We start from the raw sequence: 22,782 nt of genomic DNA, 5'->3' as shown, positions 1-22,782 counted from the left end.
ACAAGAAAAAGAACAGAAACACTTCAGTTCAAGTTAAGTCTGAAATTTTGCGAACTTTATTGTTTTGTTTTGAGAAATGGTAATTACATAGTTATAAAATATCAGTGTCACTATCCCGCAGCACTTTAACAGATTAAAAGAATATTGAGCAGAACTGAGTTCAGCTTTTTACTGTGCCTCTCCACATCAGCCCCGTCTAATGTGGCCCCTGGGAACATTAAGTTGGTCATCCTGATACAGACAAACATAATCTGAATGAACTAATAACTAACAAGAAATGTACTTTTTACATGTTTACAGAGCTCTTCACTCAGAGGGAAACTGTACACCCAAAATCCTCATGCTTGTCTCACCACTCATCACCAGTTCTGGGTCGTCTAAAGATCTAATGTATCACACATCAACCTGGCAAAAACTGCCCGTATAATAATATATAATATAACAGCACACGTTAAAAAAATATATTTATACCTTTTAAGTATAACACGTCATCTTGTTTGGTGTCTTGACGACGTGTAAACGCCCATCTTCACAGAACTACACTACCCATGATTCCAATCTGCGGCGTTTCCGGGTAGGTAGTGAGACAGCCATATTTGATTCGATTATGCTGTTCTGGCTGCGACGGGCAGTTTAGCCACTCCATCAGAAAAAAACGGTGTTTTTTCTTCCCTACGAGGCCAGTTACAGATTAATCCGCGACGACCTCCAGCTGAATCCACCGCAGTGACGGTTCTGAGCCTGTAGTCAACGATGAATCCCGAATAGTAAGTGTCAGTTTGATGTCGGCTGTGACGGCTCCGGCGGAGTTGGAAGATTAGCCGAGGAGCTATGCTAAGCTAAGCTAATGAAAGCGCAGCTAGCCGGGCGGACTGAAGATGACCGTCCGCTGCTTTGTCTCTCTGTTCCGTTAACGGGCTGTGAACGCAGCGTAGACCGAGTGACAGCGCTCAGATATAACACCAAAGGGCCGCCTAACGGCACGGTTCTCCGAGCGCCGTGCGCCTGAACCGGCGGATTTTTCGATTTCGCTAACAGTTTGTCAGAGACGCTAGCAGCTAGCATGCTAACAACAGCTACGTAGCTTAACGGTCAGGGTGTGTTATTGACACACAGACTCGGCTCACTCGGTTCGTTTCCAGTGTCAGGCCCGGGGTTCGGGTTTCAGCTCCGCCAGTGAACCCGAACCGAACCGGGCTGGGTGTGACGTATGCGCCGCAAACAGGAAGTCTGCGCGTTATTGGGTAATATGTGTTACTTCACTGCAGTTGACACCAACGAACAGCTGATCCATCAGATAATCGATTAACCAATCGGGCGTTTAGACCAGTCGCCCCCACAGTGTACTTTAACCAGAATCCACAGTACTCTGATCGTTTACTCAAGTAAAAGTGCTGCTGAATATTATCACACACAAAACCTGTTTACTTAAAGTATGAACAGGAGTTTGAACGTTCCTGCTGTGTTCGTGTGTGTGAGGTACAGGACACACACACACAGGCTTCATTCATCCTGTGTTACAGCAGCTGAAACATCATCATCATTGTTGCTTCTGAGTATTTATACGAGCTTATAACTTAATAACAGACTTCTGCTGTCAGCACATCAAATATTTGAGTAACAAATAAAGTCAAAACAGAACAATGAAGTATTCTGTGTTACAGCAGGTAATGTAGTAATAATGGGAGATTAACAGAATAACATGAGTATTAGTGTTGATGACTGATTATGATGTCACTGCTTGTTTTTAATCAAAGTCAACATCTGACTCGTTATCATTAATTGAACAAAGTCTGTTCAGACTCGTTCTTCCAAACTGTGTCAGTAAAGCGTCTGCAGGTAAAAACACCTGTTAGTCCTGAGCAACACCTTATCTTGCCTCACCTGCTTTTGTGTGTGTGTGTGTGAGCGAAGCCCCGCCCACAGTAAAAGTGCAGCACGGAAGCAGCTGTGTGTTGTTGTACTTGTTCTCTTTAAAGGAGCATGCACATCAAACACACACTCATAAAGGCCTGCAGCAGCTACTGTTACTGTTATTGATTAGTTTGATATTAGTTATTTATTGAAATCTTGTCAGGAGTTTCTTGTGATTTCCTGTTGGTGGTCTAACTCTGTGCTGATTGGCTGCCCGTGTGTGATGTAATGATGATGTTTTCTGTCTTCACAGTGACTATTTATTCAAACTGCTCCTGATCGGGGACTCGGGGGTCGGAAAGTCGTGTCTCCTGCTCCGGTTTGCAGTGAGTGTTTCTTACACAATGTTGTCATGGTAACCTGCAGGTCATTTTGTAGCGCCGACTCACCTGTGTGTGTGTGTGTGTGTGTGTGTGTGTGTGTGTGTGTGTGTGTGTGTCCAGGATGACACGTACACAGAGAGCTACATCAGCACCATTGGCGTGGATTTCAAGATCAGGACTATCGAGCTGGACGGGAAGACCATAAAGCTGCAGATTGTAAGCACACAATTGGTCACACACGGTGATGATGTCACTCTGCTCTGACTGGACTGACGCTCTTGCTTTTCCTCCTCAGTGGGACACGGCGGGTCAGGAGCGCTTTCGCACCATCACGTCCAGTTACTACAGAGGAGCTCACGGCATCATTGTGGTTTACGATGTGACGGACCAGGTGAGTGCTGACGGCGCTCAAAGCGTGACGTGTGTGGTGTACAGCAGGGCTCAGCGTGGCTGATGGACAGCTGCTCCTGGTGTCGGTACCTGACAGCAGTCCTAAAACTCAGCATTCACTCACTCACTTCAAAGTGATACACAGTTATAAGAACTACGTATTAATCTGCGGCAGTCAACACCGCCGCCTCACAACAGGAAGGAATCCGTGAATCTGTGAATCCGGCGGCCGGCTGGTTCTTCCTGCATGGATTCGGTGTTTGTTCTCCGGCTCCCTCCCGCAGTCCAAACACATGCTCGTTAAGTTAAGTGACAGCAGGCTGTAGCCGTGAATGTGAACCTGAAGGATGTCTCAGAAGATGATGGACGGTTGATAAGAACAGTCTTAAGGCTCAGTGGTAATAACAGAAGCTCAACTAGCGGTGCTGATGAAGGAAATACAAAAGGCAAACAGTTCGATTCTGACCCATAACATCTGCTCAGATCCAGGAAGTGCCCATCAGCAGCGTATTTCCATAAGCTGCTGATGGTTTCAGCGACAGACGTCTGTGAGCACAAAGTTCTCCAACAGGTCCAGTCAGTCATTGATGAGCAGGGTGGGGTCCTCGTCTCTCTTTCTTTGTGTCCCTGCACCCTGAAGGAGGGATGAGCTGCTTCTCACGTGTCCAGCTTACCAAAATAAAAGCCTTTTAGTTCCTTGTTCAGAAGCTAACTGTGAGGGCCAGGATCTCGATGTTTTATGTCATTTTTGCTTTTCCTGCTCACTTGTCTTTATATTTATTATTTTTGTTAATTTCATCTGTTCAGTAGTGGAAAATGGCCAATGCTCTTATTCTGAAAGTTCAGTCTTCAGACCCTTCCGTCACGTGTTCGCTGGCTAGTACATGTTCAGCCTCGCTCGCAGCTCAAACACAACGACTGAAGAGCGGCGAGAAAACCAGCCCGACAAGTTCAGACACACAATACAGACACAGGAACACGCCCTGCAGCAGCCTCGCTGAGCGAGCAGCGGACCTGACGTGTTTCTGTTCTATTGGACGTCTCCCATCATGCGGGACGTTAAACTTCCTGTTTAATGTCAGACACACAGATTCACAAAGGTGTGCAGGCAGGAGGAGGATAGGTTTCTGTTGTGGCCTGCACCGTACATACAGGAGCTCGAAGCATCCACGCACTCTGAACACACGCAGGAAGTGAGGTGGGGACAGGGAGGGCCGGTCTGTTGGGTATTTGGCATAATCGTGTGTGATACTGTGAAATGAGTGGACTAAACACCGCCCCCTGCAGGTGGCTGTTGGTGGTGTGAAAAGCTCTGTGTTCACCGTCTCTCTGTCCTCAGGAGTCCTTCAACAACGTCAAACAGTGGCTACAGGAGATCGACCGCTACGCCAGCGAGAACGTCAACAAGCTGCTAGTAGGCAACAAGTGTGACCTCACAACGAAGAAGGTCGTGGACTACACCACAGCTAAGGTAAGAGGTCACAGTCCTCCATCAGTGGCCGACAGAAACATTCGGCAGCCGTAGGTCAGTTAGGATAGAAGAGACTGTTCTGGGGTCAGCCGTCAGCACGCCGCCGCCACGTGTCAGGAAGCAGAAGACATGAGTGGACGCGGACACAGAGTCAGCACAGGAGGAGGAAGCTGCTGTGCTGACACTCGCTGTGCCATCAGGCCTGTGCTGAGAGTTCCTCCACCTTTGACCTCTGATGATGAAGATTATGGAATGATATTTATGTCAAAGGCGGCGCGTGAGGGAGAAAAAAACACTTCGCTGGTTACACTCCACACACGTGACACACGTTAGCCCTCCGGGTAAACTCGGCCGTTTGTCACTACTTTGGATTTGACCTCTTTGACCTCTACGTTTCACTATTTTAAAGTGTTCACCTTGTTTGGTGTCATTGTTTTCAGCACAAACTCGCATGTTTGAATTTACTGTTTCATTTGGACACACTGGGTTAGCACAACTGATCTAAATCAGAGCAGAAAAAAGTTATATTTTACTGTAACAACCACAAACATTAATCATTTTCATAACTTTAAATACAAATAGAAATCGTAAATTTTAAAACCCATACACAAGTTTTGTAAACAACAAAGTTATATGTAGCTATTTAACTAAAAATGCAGCCAAGGCGTTTTTTTTATAACCATTTCAAACTATTTACAGAACGATCAGCTGTTCCGCATCAAATAAGATGCCACACAAATGATTTCTGTCCGTTATAAGATAAAGGAGAACATCACAGCCTGATACCTGCAGGCCTGAAGGTGACATTCAGCAGTCGCCTCATTGTTCTGACACACAACAAAACTATCCACTAACTACACACTCCAAACACGCCAAATCTCTCACATCTTAAAACTCTCTCTTTCGCTCGCTCCTTCTCGTCGCTGTCACTCCTAAAACTTCCCCGTCTTCCTAAACAACCAAACGCCATGTTGCTATATCATTTTTTTAAATTGGTTTTTATTTTTCCACCAATAGGAAAGCGTGGAGTTTTTTTGGGTTTTTGCTTGAAAGCAGCGAGCGCTCTCGACCGCCGTCCATAGAAAACACCGTTTTTACCGTTTCGTCCCTCCGTAAACACAAAGATAGCTGTGGAAATGCTGAACTGGCAGCAGATGACTTACTGCAGGAACCAGACGATTCATCTGTTTTATAATTGGCAAAGAAACAGGATCAAGTATAGCTTTGGTCCAAACACACAAACAACGGCGCCTGCACCCGTAAACGGCTCTGCAGCATGAGAGTGACCCACTTCAGCTCTCGGTGTTCCCACCGTGTTTGCACTCGTGGCTGCTGAGCTCTACACCTGCGACTCATGAATCTGTGTGATGAATTGAACTGTGTGTGGGTTTTGCAACTTCCTTAGAAGGAGCAGTGAGAACGCGTCAGTTTAAAAGCCGTGTTAACCCGTGTTCCAGCTGTGCGAAGGACAAATGGGGTCTGAGTCACTGCTGGAGCCTCTGCTGGACGTCAGAGGAACTGCAGCTTTCAGGCTGAACATGAACGTTCTGTGTTTATGAGGTTTTAATGTGACGCTGACAAAATGAACGTGTTTGATGGTGAAGCGATCCACTCACAGTGTGCCCCTCCTCCCTCTGCAGGAGTTTGCAGATAACCTGGGGATCCCCTTCTTGGAGACGAGCGCCAAGAGCGCCACCAACGTGGAGCAGGCCTTCATGACCATGGCGGCTGAGATCAAGAAGCGGATGGGCCCGGGCGCCACAGCCGGCGCCGCCGAGAAGTCCAACGTCAAGATCCAGAGCAAGCCAGTCAACACCTCGTCTGGGGGCTGCTGCTGAGGCCCGAAACCGTCACACGCCGAACCCGCCCCTCCCCCGACCCCGAGTCTTGATGTAACCATGGCAACCACAGAGAGAGAGAGAATGAGAGAGCACGAGTGAGAGAGATACTGAGTGGTTTGTAATTGTGTGTGCAGCTCCACCAGGCCCCGCCCTTTGTCAAAGACCCCGCCCTCGCCCCCACTCACACCGGGCTTTCTTCTAATTTCCTAAAAGTAAAGCGACGTGTCCCATTTTTAACAGTGAAGCCCCGCCCCCATCTCCTCTCACAGCTCGAGTTATTCGGCCCGTCCAGTGAAGCACATGCTTAAACCAGCGTCATGCATGCCCCGCCCCCACTGATCCAACTTCACAGGGCCGCCCTGAAAACGCCGTGCCTTCAGGCCGCAGACCCCCGTCACATTCTTGCCTTCGGCGCTCTCGTGTTGTTGGCGGAGACCCCCCCCCCCCCCCCCCAAGTAACATTCCTGTGCGCGCCCATAAGCATGTGCTGCATCTGGACAGGTTCCTCCGCCCATGTTTCTCCACCTACAGCACAACCACGCCCGGAGAAGAGCCCTGCTGAAGAAGAAGCTCCAAACTGTACATATTTATACATACATGTATGATCTGCAGAGTAGAGCAGCGGCGGCGACGCGCTGCACGTAGAAATCTCAGCACGTGATTTGTGGCTGCGGACGTGACGTTTTTGTGGCACAAATTCAAATATTAAACCATGAAGGAGATCTTTGATAACTGCTCGTGCTCCTGCTGTCTTTCTTTACTTCCTGTCAGAGCTCACACCTCGGCACGCCCAGCGCTCACTTTATTAGGCACACCTGCACGGTTTCAGGCCGCTTAAACCAGAAACAAATGAAGGTAAAACCACCTTAATGTCATTCAACATTGCCATGGTAACTGGTGCTGCACACGTGACCTGTACTGGAGCAGGCTAGAGGGTACCACCTGGTTACCAATCAGATCTCAAGAAGCTCCCTCTGCGAGGGTCTGAAGTCAGCCAGAGTGTCAGAAACCACAGGTACGTATCGTGCGCGCGCTCCCGCGGGCCTCAGTGTTACACTAAACAACATAAACGTCTCATATAAACTACTGTTTTTATTAAAGGGTCATAAACAGGAAGTTCCTGTCAAAATAAAGTGTCACACTCTGTGCTTTAACAATGTTTCCTGTTCATAAAATGTCTGGCAAGAAGTACCTCCGGTGTAGCACGAGTCGCAGAGTCAGAAGAACATGCGGCAAACCTTAGCGTACGAGCACTGAGCGAGACGACAGCGCCTCCAACAGGACGGGCGCTCAATGCCCCAAACCTCTACAGAGGAGTGTGCGTGTACGAACACTGGGGGACGTGAGGAGGAGCACAGCCAGGTGCTGCTGCAGGTTCCCTCCTGCGCCGCACGTCCCCACAGCCAAACTGCTGCAAGACGGCGAAAACATTTAAGTTACGGCAAAGTAAAAACTCTTTCTGCTTTTTAAGTTTTTCTTAAAGACGGAATATAGAAAGTAATCTTCCTCCACAAAGACCTTTAAACTCTGAGCTCTAAAAGCTGCTGTGGCACTCTCAGACCTCCGTACCTCAGCTCTCACTATTTGTCCTGTTTCTGGACTTTTATTACACTCTTGTTGAAGGTTTTGAATTTTGTGTCACTTCCTGTCTCTGATTATGTCAAACACAAAAAATACAAAATCCACAACAAGAGGAAGACACGACAACCAGGACCAGGTGATCCCGGTGAGCACTCAGCCTCAGGTAATGACAGTGATGATCCTGAGCTGATAACCAATCACTGATCAGTCCTCGTATATCATCGACTGGATGATTAGAAACGATCAGCTGTGATTTCAGAAATTTTAAAATCTTCTGCCAACTCTGAGGGTCAGTCAGCTGGTTCAGGTGCAGCAGGAGGGGAGGAGTCAGAGAGCAGGTGGGGTTGCCATGGTAACTGAGTTTCCTCAGCTGAGGACTAATGAACTTTTACTTAAACCTGGCTTCTGTAAAGAAGTAAAACTAAAATGATATTTGGATGAACTACAAATATTCTTGAATAATCAGTCTTAGAGCTGTTCACACTACTGCAGGGTTGGCAAAAGTACAGGCATCCTGTACTTACGTAGACGTACAGATACTACTGTTAGAAAATCCTCCAGTAAAAGTACTGATTCAACTTCTTTACTCAAGTAAAAGTAAAAAAGTACAGGCTCTGAAATCTACTCAGACTGAGAAAGTAAACAGCAGAACTTTGGAGGTTTTTACTTTTGTCCAAAGCTAAAACTGAGCCTTAAGTAAAATATCAGTAGATGGAAATACAAACTTTAGATTTTTTTAAATTCTAATTATACTCAGCTTGAATCAGAAGAAAAAGAAGGAAAATACAAATATTTATATTAACACTGTTTGTGCTGTCTTTATATTAGACACTATAGAGTTGGTATGAATTCAGTCAACGAGTCTCTGCTCCACTGGATGTAAGCTAACTCTGACCATGAACCCACAGCTCACCTGTTTATCCTGCACTAACCTGCAGCCTTTAAATAACATAGTTACTCTGCCTCAGTTTGTTTAGCAGCAGGTTTATGAACAAGCATAATGTGACTTGTACAGATTTAGAAACACGAGGACTTCCATGTGAGCTTTAAATGAGCATCCTTCCTTTAACCCTCCTCTTCCTCTCCTTCTTTCTTATCTTTCTCCATCTCTGAGTGAACTTAGCTCTCTGTCTGTTCTCTCCCCGTGAAATACAGCAGCTGGACCTTTAGCTGCAACACACTGAGACAAACTGCACACACAGTTTGTGTGTTTGCTGATGTTTGTTGAGCTCATAGAAACGCCACATTTCAAATTACCTGCCACATGTTAGTCCCTTTATGCTCGCTCCTCTTCTGCAAGGCTAGCTAGATGCTAAAGTACCCAACTTACTTTAGCTTACTTTAAACTTACTTTAATTTAAAGTTGCTTTAAATTTAATCATTTCACAAAGCCGAGCCTTTCCAATGAACCTGACATGGATTTGGTCCATCCGAATATTTCAGGAACTTCAAACGTGTCTTCAGCTGAGCTCCACTCCTAAGCAACAGCTACAGGAAGGAAACAGCTGCAGGAGCAGGATTTTTTAATTGATGTTTTTGTGTAAAACTGATGACGGAGGGGAGCCGAAGCCTTTCATTATTCCTGCTAAAAGGAATTTTTACTGCACATCTCACATGGTCAGGTGGGAAGTTTTTCATATTTCATAAAGGAAAGACGTTTGCACACACATGGAAACAATGTTCCCAGAGAAACTGTACGGAATGATTTTTGGGGACTTGTCCGCTCACAGCGTGCTCACACACAGGCTGATGCTTTAGGCCACTCCCACAACCTGACCGACACAGAGCGCAGACACACAGAGTGACCATCCGAGTGGTTTCCTTTCATTTCCAGATGACATTTGTGTTTATTCATCTCCTCGGCTCGCTCACATAATAGAAACAATAAAAAAATAGAACTGAAAATGTACATCATACACCTGATACATAGATTTATAAAGAATCTTTTTGTGTTTTTGTTTTTTTACATAGGTACAAATGTGAATTATATATAAAAAGACAAACTTATGAATTCACCTTATATTCTTTACACATGATTGAGTGAAACGTACATCAGCACAGGATGAAGAGGAGGCTTCAGGCACTTTCCTTTAACAAACAAAGACACTGCTTTCAGTTCACCTTCCTCGCCACAAACAGGAAAACACACGAGGAACACGTCAGCTGAGACGCAGGTCGGACAGACGGGCGATCCTCCTGACCGGCGGCGGCGTGGGATCGTATGTTTCACGTCACGGACGACAGCTACACGTCTTCTATAAAAATGAAGCTCATAATGAAATCGTTTATATTACAGGTCATTTCAGTTTTATAAAATAGACTTTTACTGTTTCACACCTGCTGTTCATATTTATTACTGGCCAACATCACGAGACTGTAATTACTGCTCTCAGCCTACAGGTGGCACCATTTAGATTCTGACGTCAGCCATAAATCGTTACTGACATGAGAGCCTGGTGGACATCACCGGGTCATGATGTCAGCAGACGGTAAGAGAGCGTGTGGGAGGGGCCAACGTGACCCATGCAAAGAGCCAACAAAGCGTCTCGGGGGATGGGAATTTAAAAAAGTGCATTGTGGGTAGTTTCTAGGCCTGTGCCATCACTGGGCGGCTGCTAAAGGTAAAACAGGTTAGGGGATATGAAGGGTCGTCTTTGTACCGACATGTGACACCAGGATCATCTTTTAGCTGCGTTTAAACATTATTCTGAGACAGTTTTAATAGTCGAGAGCTTTTGGAGAGAAACCACATCGTTCCAGATGTTCTGAATAGTAGAGCGCCAGCGGATGATCTCAATGATTCGTTACTTGTTCAGATTGAAATCTTTTCTTCTAACATCGAGCGGCACGCCCGCGTCACTAAACTTCAGACCAGCTGTTGTGTTCAGCGCAGTGTCCTCGTCTGCTGCTCGACGCAGAGCTTCCTGTGATCCAGGACCTTCGATGCATCTGGAAGGTTTTTAAAGCGAGCTGCCATCACCTGCAGCATGCAGCATGAACACCCCCACTGACAGTGCCTGGGTGTCCGTGGGGGCGTTCCCGGACCACAGACTGCACACGGACCGCACCCGAGCGCATCGGATCCTACATTTGTGATTAAAGGAAACTCATCAGGTGTGATCACACTGCAAAAACTCAAAATCTTACCAAGAGTATTTGTCTTATTTCTAGTCACAATTATCTCATTACACTTAAAATAAGACAGAATCAGCTAAAGGGCAACATTTCAGTAAGCTAAAGGAACTTATTTCAAGACAGTAAATCTTAAAACTAGAAAAAAACGACAATTTTCACTTGTTTCATTGGCAGATTTTTTTTACTTAATACAAGATATTTTAGCTTGAAACAAGTTCCTTTAGCTTACTGAAATGTTGCTCTTTAGCTGATTCTGTCTTATTTTAAGTATAATGAGATAATTGTGACTAGAAATAAGACAAATACTCTTGGTAAGATTTTGAGTTTTTGCAGTGCAGGACTGAAGAAGTGCTTCACTCATCATCATTCTGTCTCTAGAAATGGTCATCATCACACTGGTCAGACCTGCTGGGTTACCTGCTCCAGTTAAACTGAAACCAGTTAAATACCCGCTGTGAAGATCAGAAACCAGAGCTCCCAGCACAGTGAAACACGTTGCACCATCAAAATGATCAAACTCAGGAACAAACTCTGCTCTACTCTGTTGAAGCAGCTTCAGTAACAACCAATGAGAGTGAAGAACAGTGCTGATTGGCTCGCTGTGGACTAGGAAATACACTAGAGCAGGGGGTGGGCAACCTCCGGCCTCCGGGTCGTATACGGCCGGCGAGACCAAAGCAATGAAATGTTTATATTTTACATACGCACGAATGAATCAAACATATCGACAGTCAAGAGATGAAACACACGGCTGCGTATGTCCGAGTCAAAATCAGGTGATGTACGCCATCACAGGATCGGCAGATGATGAAGAGTCGTGGCAGCTGTCAAGAAAACGAAGGTGGACGCTGCGTAGTCCAGGAAATGGACTAATGACGTTTTCTTTGAAGTGAAAGGCGAGCGAGTCGATGTCGAGCGCCATTACAGCTTGAAAAATGACGAGCTGCGAGAACAAATGCGCTCTCGACTCAACATGAACGCTCTTCGTTGGAGTTTGGGAGCTCAACGAGCGGCTTTCACACGACCACAGACGGACGGCGAGAATATGACGCGTGCACGTTTTATGGTGAGTGCGTTAACCGTCACAAAGCTGAAACCTCATGAGTCTTAGTAACACAGCAGCTGTGGACTTTTGTTGGTCTCTCTTTGGTTTGTGTTGACACTATGACCCTCAGAGAACTTCACATGAAACAGGCTCCCACCCCTGCTGCAGAGGTTTACCCGACAGACATCAGCTAACAGCTTCAGACAAAAGGGGCTCGACCTCTGACCCCTTAGCTTTGAGCTAAGGTTCGGTCAGCTCAGCATCAGGAGCACCATGTTCGCTGATGCGCTGATTAACATGATTTTTCTGGTGGCGAACAGAAAAAAGCGTTTTTTCTTCACAGCAGCGACTTTGTGACGGGTGGTGCAGCGTGTGGGTGAGCGCTACAGCAACATTCATACAGACAGACACACCCACGCATCCGGGCTTTAGGACACATGAGTGTAAAAATATAACGTGCAGACATCTGTGTAAAAGTACTGATCATGTAAGACTCTTATACAGAAGCTTCTGGACGTCGAGATGCAGCTGGAGTTATGAAGACCGACGACGACAAAACGACAACAACGTAGAAATCGCAGGGACCTCCTTCTCCCCGCTTCCTGCTGCGAGTCCTAGCTGTCACTGTGGCAGCGGCGGGGCCTCCAACGCCTTAGCCCACAGCTTTGTGTTTCCCGCCGCAGCAGCGGCAGGCCACGCCGCAGCGGTAGCACGCCCTGAGGGGGGCATAGCAGCACATGCAGGGAGCCAGCAGCGACAGGCCCACCAGCGCCGTCCAGCGCAGGCAGAAACGCTCATCGGTGGTGTCGCAGGAGCACGGGTCCGAGTAATCCCCCTCTGGATCGGACATGCAGTGGTACAGAAGGCTGTCCGCGCACCACATGAAGCTCACGCGCCGGATGCACGTCTGAATGGGGTCGGGCGCCTCGTGGCAGCGGCCCCGCCCGTTGTCCTCTTGGTTGAACATGTCCTGACAGTAAACACAGCGCGAGCGCTCCCCATCTTCCTTCCGCAGTTTGCCTTTGAGCTCCGGGACTCGCGGCTGCACCGTCAGCACCGCCCTGTGGCCACCGCCCATCTCCAGGCAGCTGGGTTTTCCGTCGCAGCCTCGCTGCGTGTCGCAGCTCAGGGGGTATGGGTAGGCGTAGTCGCGTTTGGCCGGCTCGCTCTTGGTAAAGTGCACGCAGGTGTCCGGGTTGTGGAGCTGGGCGAGTTTGTCACGTGAGGAGTTGGCGTGGCGGTAGTCCTCGTAGCCGGTGAGCCAGGTCCGCTCACGGGGGTTGATGCGTACGACCTCCTCGTCCTCCAACTGGAAGCTGACGTGACGAGGAAACATATGCACCGCCTGCAAGAGGAGGTGGAGCATGTTTAAAGGCGGCGTGGGATAAAACGGTGTTTGTCTGTCACATCAGCAGAACAGTCGCTTTATCATTCTGACCAATTAGAAACAAGACTCACCTGGTCCAGGAAGTAGCGCTCAGTGGGCCGATGCTGCTCATACAAATGTCCCAGGATGCAGTGGTGACGGCGGGGTTCACAAAATGTGGGCGGGGTGAGCGCGTGCATTGCTGGCTCTCTCTTCTGGGACGAGTTGGACGAGCTGTCGGTGGCAGTCTGGAGGAGAAAAGGAGAAACGGTGTTTCCAGAGGGGGCGCTATGCAGCCTGATTAGTGTTACGAGGGAAAGTTTCCTGAATCACCATAGTAACTGTAGCATAGTAACACATCACCTGGTCAGGAGCAGGTTAAGTTCAAAGGAGCACAGCGTTTTCATTCTTATCATTCTCTGCATGTTTTATATCTTCAGTTCAATTCAGGTTTATTTATATATATATCATCAAATCACAGCATGATTTAATGACTCAATGCAGAGGTCTGTTAACACACAGAGTAAAGAAGAAACACCCAGTGCATCATGGGAATCCCTGGCAGCCTACACCTACTGCAGCATAACTAAGGGAGGATTCAGGGTCACCTGGTCCAGCCCTAACTATATGCTTTAGCAAAAAGGAAAGTTTGAAGCCTAATCTTGAAAGTAGAGATAGCAGAGATTGAATTCTGGTTTTAACAGGAAGCCAATGACGGGAAGCCAAAACAGGAGAAATCTGCTCTCTCTTTCTAGTCCCTGTCAGGACTCTTGCTGCAGCATTTTGGATTAACTGAAGGCTTTTCAGGGAGTTTTTAGGACATCCTGATAATAATGAATTACAGTTGTCCAGCCTGGAAGTAATAAATGCATGAACTAGTTTTTCATGTCCACTGCAGGACATGAAAAACTGCGTTCCATCCATCTGTAGGACAGGAAGCACTGAGACAGCTGGTGTTGGTCTACATGTCCATTGTCCTGCGAGCGCCTTCCAAGAACTATTTTCCTTAAAAACACACCCATCCTCCTGTTCCGAACTGAAACGATCTGCAGCCACGCTCCTTCCTCTGAGGTCAGCGTTGTAAACCGGCTGCTCACTGATGGATTACTGAATTGTCTCCAGCGCTGGCATCCTGCAGAAACAATACGCTGCTTTCTTTGAAGATGGACAGATGGGGCAGAAAGGTCAGGACCTGCAGAGAGTAACTGAAAGCTCCAGGAATCAAAGCATGCACACCTCACACCTGTGTGTTACTGACAGAGCTGCAAGACTGGAAGCCGTCCTCTGTTTCGTTTATACCTGCATGAACTCGAGAGCTCGGGTCCACGGTGTCGAGGCAGGTTTGCCTTTCAGCTCCTGGAGGAGGCAGGATGGGTTTATGGGTGTTTGGCTGCTCTGAGCCTGGTTCTGCCGGAGGTTTCCTTCTGTTAAACTGGAGTTCTTCCTTCCCACTATCACCAGAGTGCTTATGCTGTATCTGTGACTAATCCAAACAGGATGGGGACATGTGCCTGGCCATAAGCAGGAAACCCACCCCTTCCCGTCCATCACACTTCCTGTGTGACATTGTAGCAAAACATTTTATATTTTCATCATGCGTGTCCTCGCAGTCAGACAAAAACAAATATACCAGCTCCAGTGACTCCTCCACAGATCCTGCCACCATCATAGCGAAGGACTGGAGGGTCACGTGACTCACCGTGAAGACATCATCGTCACCGAGCTCGGCTTCATTCTGCAGCGTGGACGAGGACGTGGTCGAGCCTGCAGTGAGACGGCAGAGAAGCTGATGAGCTACAACGTGAATGCAGATGGAGGCAGAGCTCAAGCTATCACCGCCTACCTTCGGTTAGGTCCTCCAAGGCCTTCCTCACGCCGCGATCAAAGGCGCGGGCATCGGCCGGGCTCTGGAAAGTCAGGCCACACTTCTTGTTGTCCACATTCCAGTGGTGGAAAGTGGGCGTGGCCTTCGTGTAGACCAGATCCTTCTTTAAGAAGCACTCCAGAATCACCTGATTGTTTCAAAGACATTGGACAAAAGAAGACAACAGCGTTATCGAGAAAGACGTCATGGCAACAACGAGAAACACAGACAGCGTAAAACGAGTCCTCTGACCTCAACGACTGAATCTAATAATGGAAAAAAACTACTTTGGGTTCAAACGAAAGGACCCCCACGGCCACGTTCACAAATATTTTCTATCACTCCCTTAAACTGAAGCCAAACTAATCATCAAACCTTTGAGATGCTGAAATCTTAAAAAAGAACAATTTCTCCCATATCCCATAGTTCATCTCCCGAAAACCTTTTTGAAACAAATGATGGAGGTGCAGCTGAGACGGTAGTCCAATCCCTTGGAACTGTTAGTCTGCTTGCATGTCAATCCCACTTATTTGTTCTTGCACTTGTGCTACAATCAGCCGATTTCAGAGCAAAATAGGGGCGGTCTGCGGCGTGGACGTGGAGACTACTTTGATTTTTATTGGACTAAAGGACGAGATAATGATGAAACAACCGCAGTATGCTGCTAACACAACTTGAGCTCTTTGCGAGCACCTGCACAGACAGCATGCTAACGCTAAGCTAATCAGACAGCATGCTAACGCTAAGCTAGCCAAGAGCCCAGAGTGATGTTAAAGCTGAGTGTATGCAGACTCCAGCCCAGCAGCCAGAGCCTGAACTTCAACAGGTCAGAGACTGATGAGCAGTTTACCTGTTCATGTTTCTACAGTAGAATCACCATGACGACCGCTTTAAAGTGTCTTTGTGCTGGTTTCCATCTTTGCTTTGTGTTCAAACCTAAACACTAAGAGAACGATCACTGTGTCATTAGGATAGAGGAGCGTGTTGGTGTGTGGGGCTGTGACCTCCAACATGCACAAACATGTGACTCACAGCAGAAAGTCTTTGATACGCTGCCGAGTCTCAAACAGGAGCCAACGAGGAATCAATCAGTGATATTGATAATGGAATCAGAATTTCCTGTGAAACTATGAAAGATTTTACTGAACCTGAGACATTTGCAGCGTGTCTTATATACCAGAGTGAAGCTTTGAATGCTCACATTATATTAATAATAATAATAATAATAATAATTACAGAGTAAGCGGTATTTGTCTCCAGAGTCAGGGTCATGTGACGCTGTCCTCTGCAGAAGCTGAGTCCTGGTTCAGAGGTCCTGGTGCTGAGGGTGCGCGCTGAGGCTCGGGGCTCACCTGCTTGTCTTTAAGACGTTCTCCGTGGATCAGGAACATGTTACGTCCCAGCAGCTCGGTCGGCAGCAGTCTGCACACGCCCACTCTGCTCAGGCAGCCGTCCTGCGCCAACCAGCCGCCACTCGACTCGTCTCTGGTCATCACCACCGCTTTGACGCGCACTATGTAGCTATCACTGCAACAGAGAAACAGGAAGTCTCAGAAGGTTCAGGGTCTGTTTTTTAACCAATCAAAGCACTGCTGTTTGGTGGGGCACATGAAGTCCTGGACTGACAGCACAGGTCGCCTCGCACAGGTGTGTGTATTAATGATGGTAGCATAAAGCCGTCATTAGTTTATCAATGTACAGCTGGGCTCAGACACACAGGTGGGAGATCATGTGACCAGACTGAGCACACTCATGTCAGGACTGCTGTCCAATCAGAATGCATAACACTGATTACATGGCAAATGCGAGCGGTGTTGGACCGCCTCCTTCCCTCTGCAGCGACACACAGACTCCTGCAGTCAGAGCAACATCAGAGAGGCGGGGCATGAAACCTGCCAGTGGCTAACGCCCCCCCCTCAAAAAAAATAAAAAAAATAAAATAAAATAAACACGAGGGCGGGATTAAAACGAGGAAAATCAAGACTCTCTCTCCTGCTTGGCTTTGGCACTCTGACATCTCTCCTACATCCTGTTTCCACGGTCACCGTGTCGCAGCCGTCTCCATTGACGACAGGATGTCAAGATGTGCTGCTGCCGACACCACATCCTCTCACTCACACACAAACACACACACACACACACACACACACACAGGTTTCCTCTGCTTTGTGATTCAGCCTGCCTGTCAAACAGATGGTGTGTGTGTGTGTGTGTGTGTGTGTGTGTGTGTGTGTGTGTGTTACTGCTGGCAAAGCAGTGATGACTCATGCCCCACACACACACACACACACACACACACACACAGAGAGCTGGATTTCGGTCCCTCACTGACTGATTCTCCATTTTCAGACACTTTCCCCGTTTAAAGGGACGGCGCCGTCTGCGCCTCCGTCCCTTTAAACAGAATCGGTCAGTCTGACTGCAGGAAGCAGCCACATCCTCGCTGAGCTTCCTCCGCTTTCATACGTTACCTACGTGAGAGTGAGTCACACTAACCTTCTCTGACACGATGTATTTGTCCTTCTGTGCGTCCCTGCAGGAGGAAGACAAAGACAAACACGCTGGATGTCTGATCTGAACTTTGTCACTGTGGCACTCGTAGCGCTCGATCTGAGCACTCTGAGAGCTTCCTTACTACAAGCCTCATTCACACAGGTGCTTTTTTTCTCATCACTCCCAGGATGCATCGGGGCAAACAGGGATGCAAACTTTGACATGCAGGCTGGAGCAGCTGGGAGTCAAACCCACGACCTTCTGATTGGTAGATGACCCGCTGCACCTCCTGTACCATCCCAGCTGTGCCCAAAGACAGTTCTGGTTCTCACCAACTGCACTGTGCTGCAGCAGAACCTGATTGGCCGCCTCGGTTAACTCAGAGATACCCACATTCTGCACAGGAAGTGAGGACATTAACCTGCAGCTGCAGTCACTGCTAACATCAACCACCGTGCAAGATGGGGTGAGGATGATCATGAGCAAGGTGGTGGGAGGAGCTTGTTAATGAAGACAGTGGGGACCACCGTCACCAAGACCACTGATCTGTCGTATTTGGAGAAAGGGAAACACGACTATGACCCAAAGAACATGTAAATCAATTGATACATTTTATGTTTATGATTTTATGTTTGTTTGATCGTCTCCATTAAAATGAAAGTACCATAAAAATGAGTCTGTTTCTTACTTTGTAAGTAAGCAAACTTACAAATTAAATGTTGAGCAGCATGACGAGGTGCCAAAGACTTTGGATCAGACTGTCAGGTCACAGCTGACTGAAGGCTTCAGCTCTTTGTTGGCTGGTTTGGAGCATCAGTTGATAAAAGAAAATAGTCCCTCACATAACCTGGTGAAACGGGGAAGAGTTTCAGAGCTGAACAGCAGGACTGGAGGTTTGAGCATGACACCATCACAGACAAGAAGACAGCACTCTATCAGGGGATCAATACATCGAGCTCTGCTGACGACTGTTAGCGACCCACATCTGCACATCAAGCTGACATCTACACCACCCAGAACCAGGAAGGTACAGACCTTCGTGTCTTCTGTTAGCCGTCAAACACATTTTCCACTGACTGAGCCAAAAGTAGCCCAGATGAGACCCAAACGAGCCGACTGTCGTCCCCGAGAACGCCGCTGATCATCGAACATCAGAGTGCTAATCAGGAAACGTCCTGTCAGAAGAAGGCTGTGTGGTCATGACCTCAGAGGGTCTCCAAGGAGACACAAACACGTGCCAGCATTTCAGAGCAACGGCTGGAGAAAGGTCAAAGGTCACCATTAGTAACACACGAGTATTTTTTATTTCATTTTTAAGCACACCACTTTGCTGCCTGTCTGCACTCTTCACCTGTTTCAGGTAAACCAGGGCCATCATAGGTGACTCCGCCCACCACCCACACCTCCAGACCCACTACCAGCCTCGTCCTCTGGGCCACTCGGACTGTTAACAGAACCGCAGGCCGACTTCATTGAAGTACCAATAACACACCTGACTGAGTGGGACGTGGTTAACTGTCAACACTTACAGGGAGGTTTTAATCTGAAAGTACTCCGCCTGCACCTGCTCAACTTCCTGTTTTATGGACATGGTCAGAGCTGCTGTCCTCTCTCCATCACCATCATCATCATCATCACAGCTTTCCTTTCTAATGTTACCAAGTTATTAACAACTTTTTCAAACTCCATCTCGTCTACGTCACACATGATGGCCGAGGCGGTTAGCAAGAGGAGACTCAACCCTCACCGTGCGAGGCTAAATCACTGATGCTGATTACTTGCTATGGTTAGCTGTGTTTCCATACCAAGCTCGGCTACTACCTGACCAGGTGAAATAACAGCAGCTTTCAGCAACAACAGCCGACTGCAGTGACGGCTAGGGCTGCACGGTTTTACATAAAATGAGAATCAGGATTTTTTTGCTTAGAATTGAGATCACGATTCTCTCACGATTTTCTTTTCCAGTATAAATATTTATTGCACTTATTAACTGCACATCAACTTTGTAACAGTTGAGACTGAACATAAAAACAATAAATGTCTCACATTTTGTCGTTGCCGCAAAATGTTGTGCTGCTTGTAATTCCGTCTCCACCGTTGCTCGACACTGCGTGTACAGAGCAGGTAGTGCAACGTTTGAAAAATAGTTGCGTGACGGCACTGTGTAGCGTTTGTCTAGGGTGTTGATCATTTTCCTAAATCCCTCGTTTCACAGTGTTGATGGGAGCCATGTCTTTAGCTAGTGATAAGTGATCGCCTCCGTAATTTCTTTGTGCCTGCGGGAGTTCGACGGGTATGGGGAAGCGCTGTATAAGGTTCCCGTTATTGATGTTTGGGTGGTTGACCGGGACGGATTTTCTCCTGTCACTTTCTTGGCCTTCACAGCTTCATCATCTCTCACGTGCTCTCCGTTGTTTTTTCCCTGCCAGCTGGCTTCGGTATTACGTGGTATCAGGCTCCGCCCTTGTCATTTGTTGAGCAGGAAGATCGTTAAATCATTGTCATTTGGAAATGAGATCGCACATAAGTATGAATTGAGATTGCGATTTTCTAACGATTAATTGTGCAGCCCTAGTGACGGCTGGATGCACGTATTACTTGACAGGCGAGGAGCTTTGTGACAGCGCTGTCTAAGGTGAAAGATGCTTTACTTTTATATGTTTTTGTTTATGTCCGTCTGACTTGTTCTCCAGCAAGTTCAGGTTCACCCCAGTGTCGGCTCCCAGTTGGCTTCCCTGACAAACCTCCCGAACATCCTCAGCACGATCCAAACCAAAGAGCCAAGCTAGGTTTGTCTCCGTCAGGTTCAAACAGCAGTATTTGGTTTGTTTGTACTGTGAAACACTGCAGATGGTTCTGGAGTGATTACAGGAAGTTACAGCTAGCTCTAAACACCAATGAAGCAAAGAGAGCAAAGAGACAGAGCCCGTTTGTTCCAGGAGAAACCCGTTCACTGACTCTTCACCTTCCAGTCAGCTCCATCAGCTAGCATAAAACTGAAAGCTGCTATGTGGTAGGACGACTACCAAGATGAAGGATTTGCGAGCATGTGAATGATCGAGGAGGCGTAACGAGCAGAAAGCAAAGACACAGTCAGAATACGAGTGCCGGACATCCTTCAGCCTTCTGTTTCATATTCAGGGTCTGACTGTTCTCCATCAGGTGGGTGGATGTGGCACCTGATTGGTCAAAGCTGTGAGGGTTATGCTGTTCTTTTGTCTCAGAGGAAAATGAGTGGCTCTCTTATTTTGAAAATTTCAGTGTTACCCAGCTGGCTCCAGCTCTTTCCGGAGCCAGCTGGGTAACAGTTCTGTAATGCTTGCTTCATGGCACTGTGGTGGTGTCGGCCAACAGACAGTTTACAGTCGTCCAAAACCTCCAACAGCATGTAGCTGGGATGGGCGCAAGGTGAATGCTGATTGGCTACAAGTGGCGGGAACAGGAGGTAGAGAAGCACGAAAACCATGAAAAACAGCACGCCAAGCTCAGACCTGCAGCTCATTGGATGACGGGACCGTCGTGGCGGACACCACCCTCACCTGGCAGCAGAGCCTCTCTGCCTGTACGGTTCAGCCCAGAACTTGCGTTAAGGCAGTAAATGAATCACAGGGCTGTAAAAGGGACCAATCACATTTGGCTCCGCCCTCCAAAGGGTCAAAAGTCAGACCAATTGGAGCAGGAGAGTCGTGCTGTGTTGCACCTGTGAGCACAGACTATTAACTCCTGACTATCAAATATAGATTATCAAATATGAGGCCCCCCCCAGACACACACACACAAACACCACCCTGATGCTGAGCACACTGTGGGTGGCTCACAGTGACTTTCAGTGCTCAGGATCCCACACCTTCAGCCTGAGTCCTGATTGATAATCAGCCTGTGTGTGTGTGTGTGTGTGTGTGTGTGTGTGTGTGTGTGTGCGCGCGCGCGCCCGTGTGAAATCAGCGGGCCTCGGAGTCACACTGAGCCACCCTGCGCCTGCCCAGATGAGGCTGAGCACGTGCAGCCTCTGAGGATGACTCATGTGATGATGGAGCTGCTGAGCTCCTGCAGCTCCATCTGAGGAGGAGGATGAAGATGAGCCCGTTTGTTCTCGTGGGTACTCACTCGTCCGGGCGCGTGTCCTCGCTCATGTTTCCCATTTCACCTCCGGTAATAAGGAGCTCCCACCGCGGCGGCGCGCGCGGTGCTCATGTTTCCTCAGCAGGAGCAGCGGCCCGGTCCTCCCCCGCTCCCTCCGCGCCTCCTCGGCGTTAATCCCGGTGAGTGTTCTCCCCCAACACCTCCTCCTCCTCCTCTCAGTCCTCAGTCAGTGGAGCGCATCCAGTCTCCTTCACCTCCTTAACCTCCGCCTTTTTTGCCTTCTCGGTCACCTCCTCCTCCTCCCCCACCGGAGCGGGCTGGAATGCGGTGACCGAAAATGGAGCGCTGGTGTCGGTGCGGATGGCCCCGGACGAGCCCCATCTCCTCATTTCTCCATGTTGGATTCAGAGTCAGACGGAGAGGACTGGGAGGGGGCGGGGGAGGGGTGACGTCAGACCCGAAGGACCGCAGAGTCACGTGGCGTCACCATTTATTATTATTAATAATATTAATAATAATTGTTTACATGTTTTATGTGTTTAACGGTCTGTTAGAGTCGTTCTTTCCTTGTTTTAAGTGCAGATATTTCACTTTAAAAGCTGAGTTACTCTTCAAAATAAGAGCCCCAGTCTGCTTCCAGCTTGTGGGCACATTAATAGAAGTCTGTGCTCCAGTGCCACCAGGTGGCCGAACTGTGCAACTGCAGCTGTGTGTGTGTTAATTAGGATTAATCTGGAGCTGATTAATGAAGCAAGCGCTGAAGAGCCAAACCTGCAGTTCCTCTGACGTCCAGCAGAGGCAGCAGTGAGTCGGTCCTCATAGACTTCATGTTAAAACAATCCTGATACTCAAACTGTTTGGTCTCTGTAAATCATTTCTACCTCTACACCTGAGGATGTTTTTACAACTAACCTGTTTCTATTATTAGGGGCGTGGCTTCTTTGACTCACAGGTGAATGGTGACACAGGCGGCTGTAGCTGCTCGCTGTCTGCTGGCTTCACCTGAGCTGGAGCCTTTTGGAGCCTTTTTAATGACATCATGTGACCAATAACATGGCTGCTGTGAGGTTACTGTAATAACAGAGCGTCTGGGGAAGCGGAGCTACAGTTTGGGTACTCAGAGGCTACGGCCACACGTACCGGGGTATTTTTGAAAACGCAGATTTTTCTATGCATTTGCACCTTTCGTCCACACATAAACAGCGTTTTCGGTCACTGAAAATGGAGATTTTTAAAAACTTCTGCCAGGGTGGAGATTTTCGAAAACTCCGTTTTT

The 22,782-nt window shown here is 47.9% G+C and overlaps 2 protein-coding genes and 2 long non-coding RNA genes across 7 annotated transcripts; 3 read left to right on the top strand and 1 right to left on the bottom strand.

Moving 5' to 3' along the window:
- The first annotated feature begins 574 nt into the window (after positions 1-574).
- On the top strand, positions 575-6,671 carry LOC100707666 (ras-related protein Rab-1A). Its single transcript, XM_019360567.2, has 6 exons — positions 575-767; positions 2,168-2,240; positions 2,358-2,453; positions 2,533-2,628; positions 3,967-4,098; positions 5,739-6,671. The coding sequence occupies exons 1-6, from the start codon at positions 754-756 to the stop codon at positions 5,934-5,936; spliced, it is 609 nt and encodes a 202-aa protein (XP_019216112.1). The 5' UTR covers positions 575-753; the 3' UTR covers positions 5,937-6,671.
- Positions 6,672-12,269: 5,598 nt separating this feature from the next.
- Positions 12,270-22,192, bottom strand: spred2a (sprouty related EVH1 domain containing 2a). 4 transcript variants are annotated; one of them, XM_005461288.4, is made up of 7 exons: positions 21,531-22,192; positions 18,133-18,270; positions 16,283-16,457; positions 14,910-15,078; positions 14,766-14,830; positions 13,159-13,314; positions 12,270-13,045 (listed from the first exon to the last, which is right to left on the bottom strand). In XM_005461288.4, exons 3-7 carry the CDS (start codon positions 16,421-16,423, stop codon positions 12,353-12,355), a joined length of 1,224 nt encoding a protein of 407 aa, XP_005461345.1. In that variant the 5' UTR covers positions 16,424-16,457; positions 18,133-18,270; positions 21,531-22,192; the 3' UTR covers positions 12,270-12,352. The 4 variants fall into 4 exon arrangements, with proteins under 4 accessions (XP_005461345.1, XP_003456564.2, XP_019216100.1 ...); XM_003456516.5 differs by lacking the exon at positions 18,133-18,270 and having other exon boundaries at positions 21,531-22,191; XM_019360555.2 differs by lacking the exons at positions 18,133-18,270; positions 21,531-22,192 and adding an exon at positions 17,427-17,667.
- LOC112847220 (uncharacterized) lies at positions 16,455-17,987 on the top strand. Its single transcript, XR_003220659.1, has 2 exons — positions 16,455-17,411; positions 17,611-17,987. It is a non-coding gene; the product is annotated as an uncharacterized LOC112847220 (long non-coding RNA).
- LOC112847222 (uncharacterized) lies at positions 21,640-22,747 on the top strand. Its single transcript, XR_003220661.1, has 3 exons — positions 21,640-21,685; positions 22,232-22,310; positions 22,435-22,747. It is a non-coding gene; the product is annotated as an uncharacterized LOC112847222 (long non-coding RNA).
- The last annotated feature ends 35 nt before the right edge of the window (positions 22,748-22,782 follow it).

The sequence above is a fragment of the Oreochromis niloticus genome, linkage group LG6 (assembly GCF_001858045.2).
Source record: "Oreochromis niloticus isolate F11D_XX linkage group LG6, O_niloticus_UMD_NMBU, whole genome shotgun sequence".
NCBI classification, from domain to species: Eukaryota; Metazoa; Chordata; class Actinopteri; order Cichliformes; family Cichlidae; genus Oreochromis; species Oreochromis niloticus.
This window is presented reverse-complemented; position numbering and strand designations above follow the sequence as displayed.

What these genes read in the sequence shown, in the direction of transcription:
- LOC100707666 (XM_019360567.2), top strand. An exon ending in GTCTCCTGCTCCGGTTTGCA is followed by an intron (nt 2,241 to 2,357) that starts GTGAGTGTTTCT and finishes GTGTGTGTCCAG; the next exon opens with GATGACACGTACACAGAGAG. An exon ending in AGACCATAAAGCTGCAGATT is followed by an intron (nt 2,454 to 2,532) that starts GTAAGCACACAA and finishes TTTCCTCCTCAG; the next exon opens with TGGGACACGGCGGGTCAGGA.
- spred2a (XM_019360555.2), bottom strand. Translation starts at nt 17,647, where the DNA reads ATGTCAAAGTTTGCATCCCTGTTTGCCCCGATGCATCCTGGGAGTGAT. An exon ending in AATACATCGTGTCAGAGAAG is followed by an intron (nt 16,458 to 17,426) that starts GTTAGTGTGACT and finishes TCTCTGTTGCAG; the next exon opens with TGATAGCTACATAGTGCGCG. An exon ending in CTTGGAGGACCTAACCGAAG is followed by an intron (nt 14,831 to 14,909) that starts GTAGGCGGTGAT and finishes GTCTCACTGCAG; the next exon opens with GCTCGACCACGTCCTCGTCC.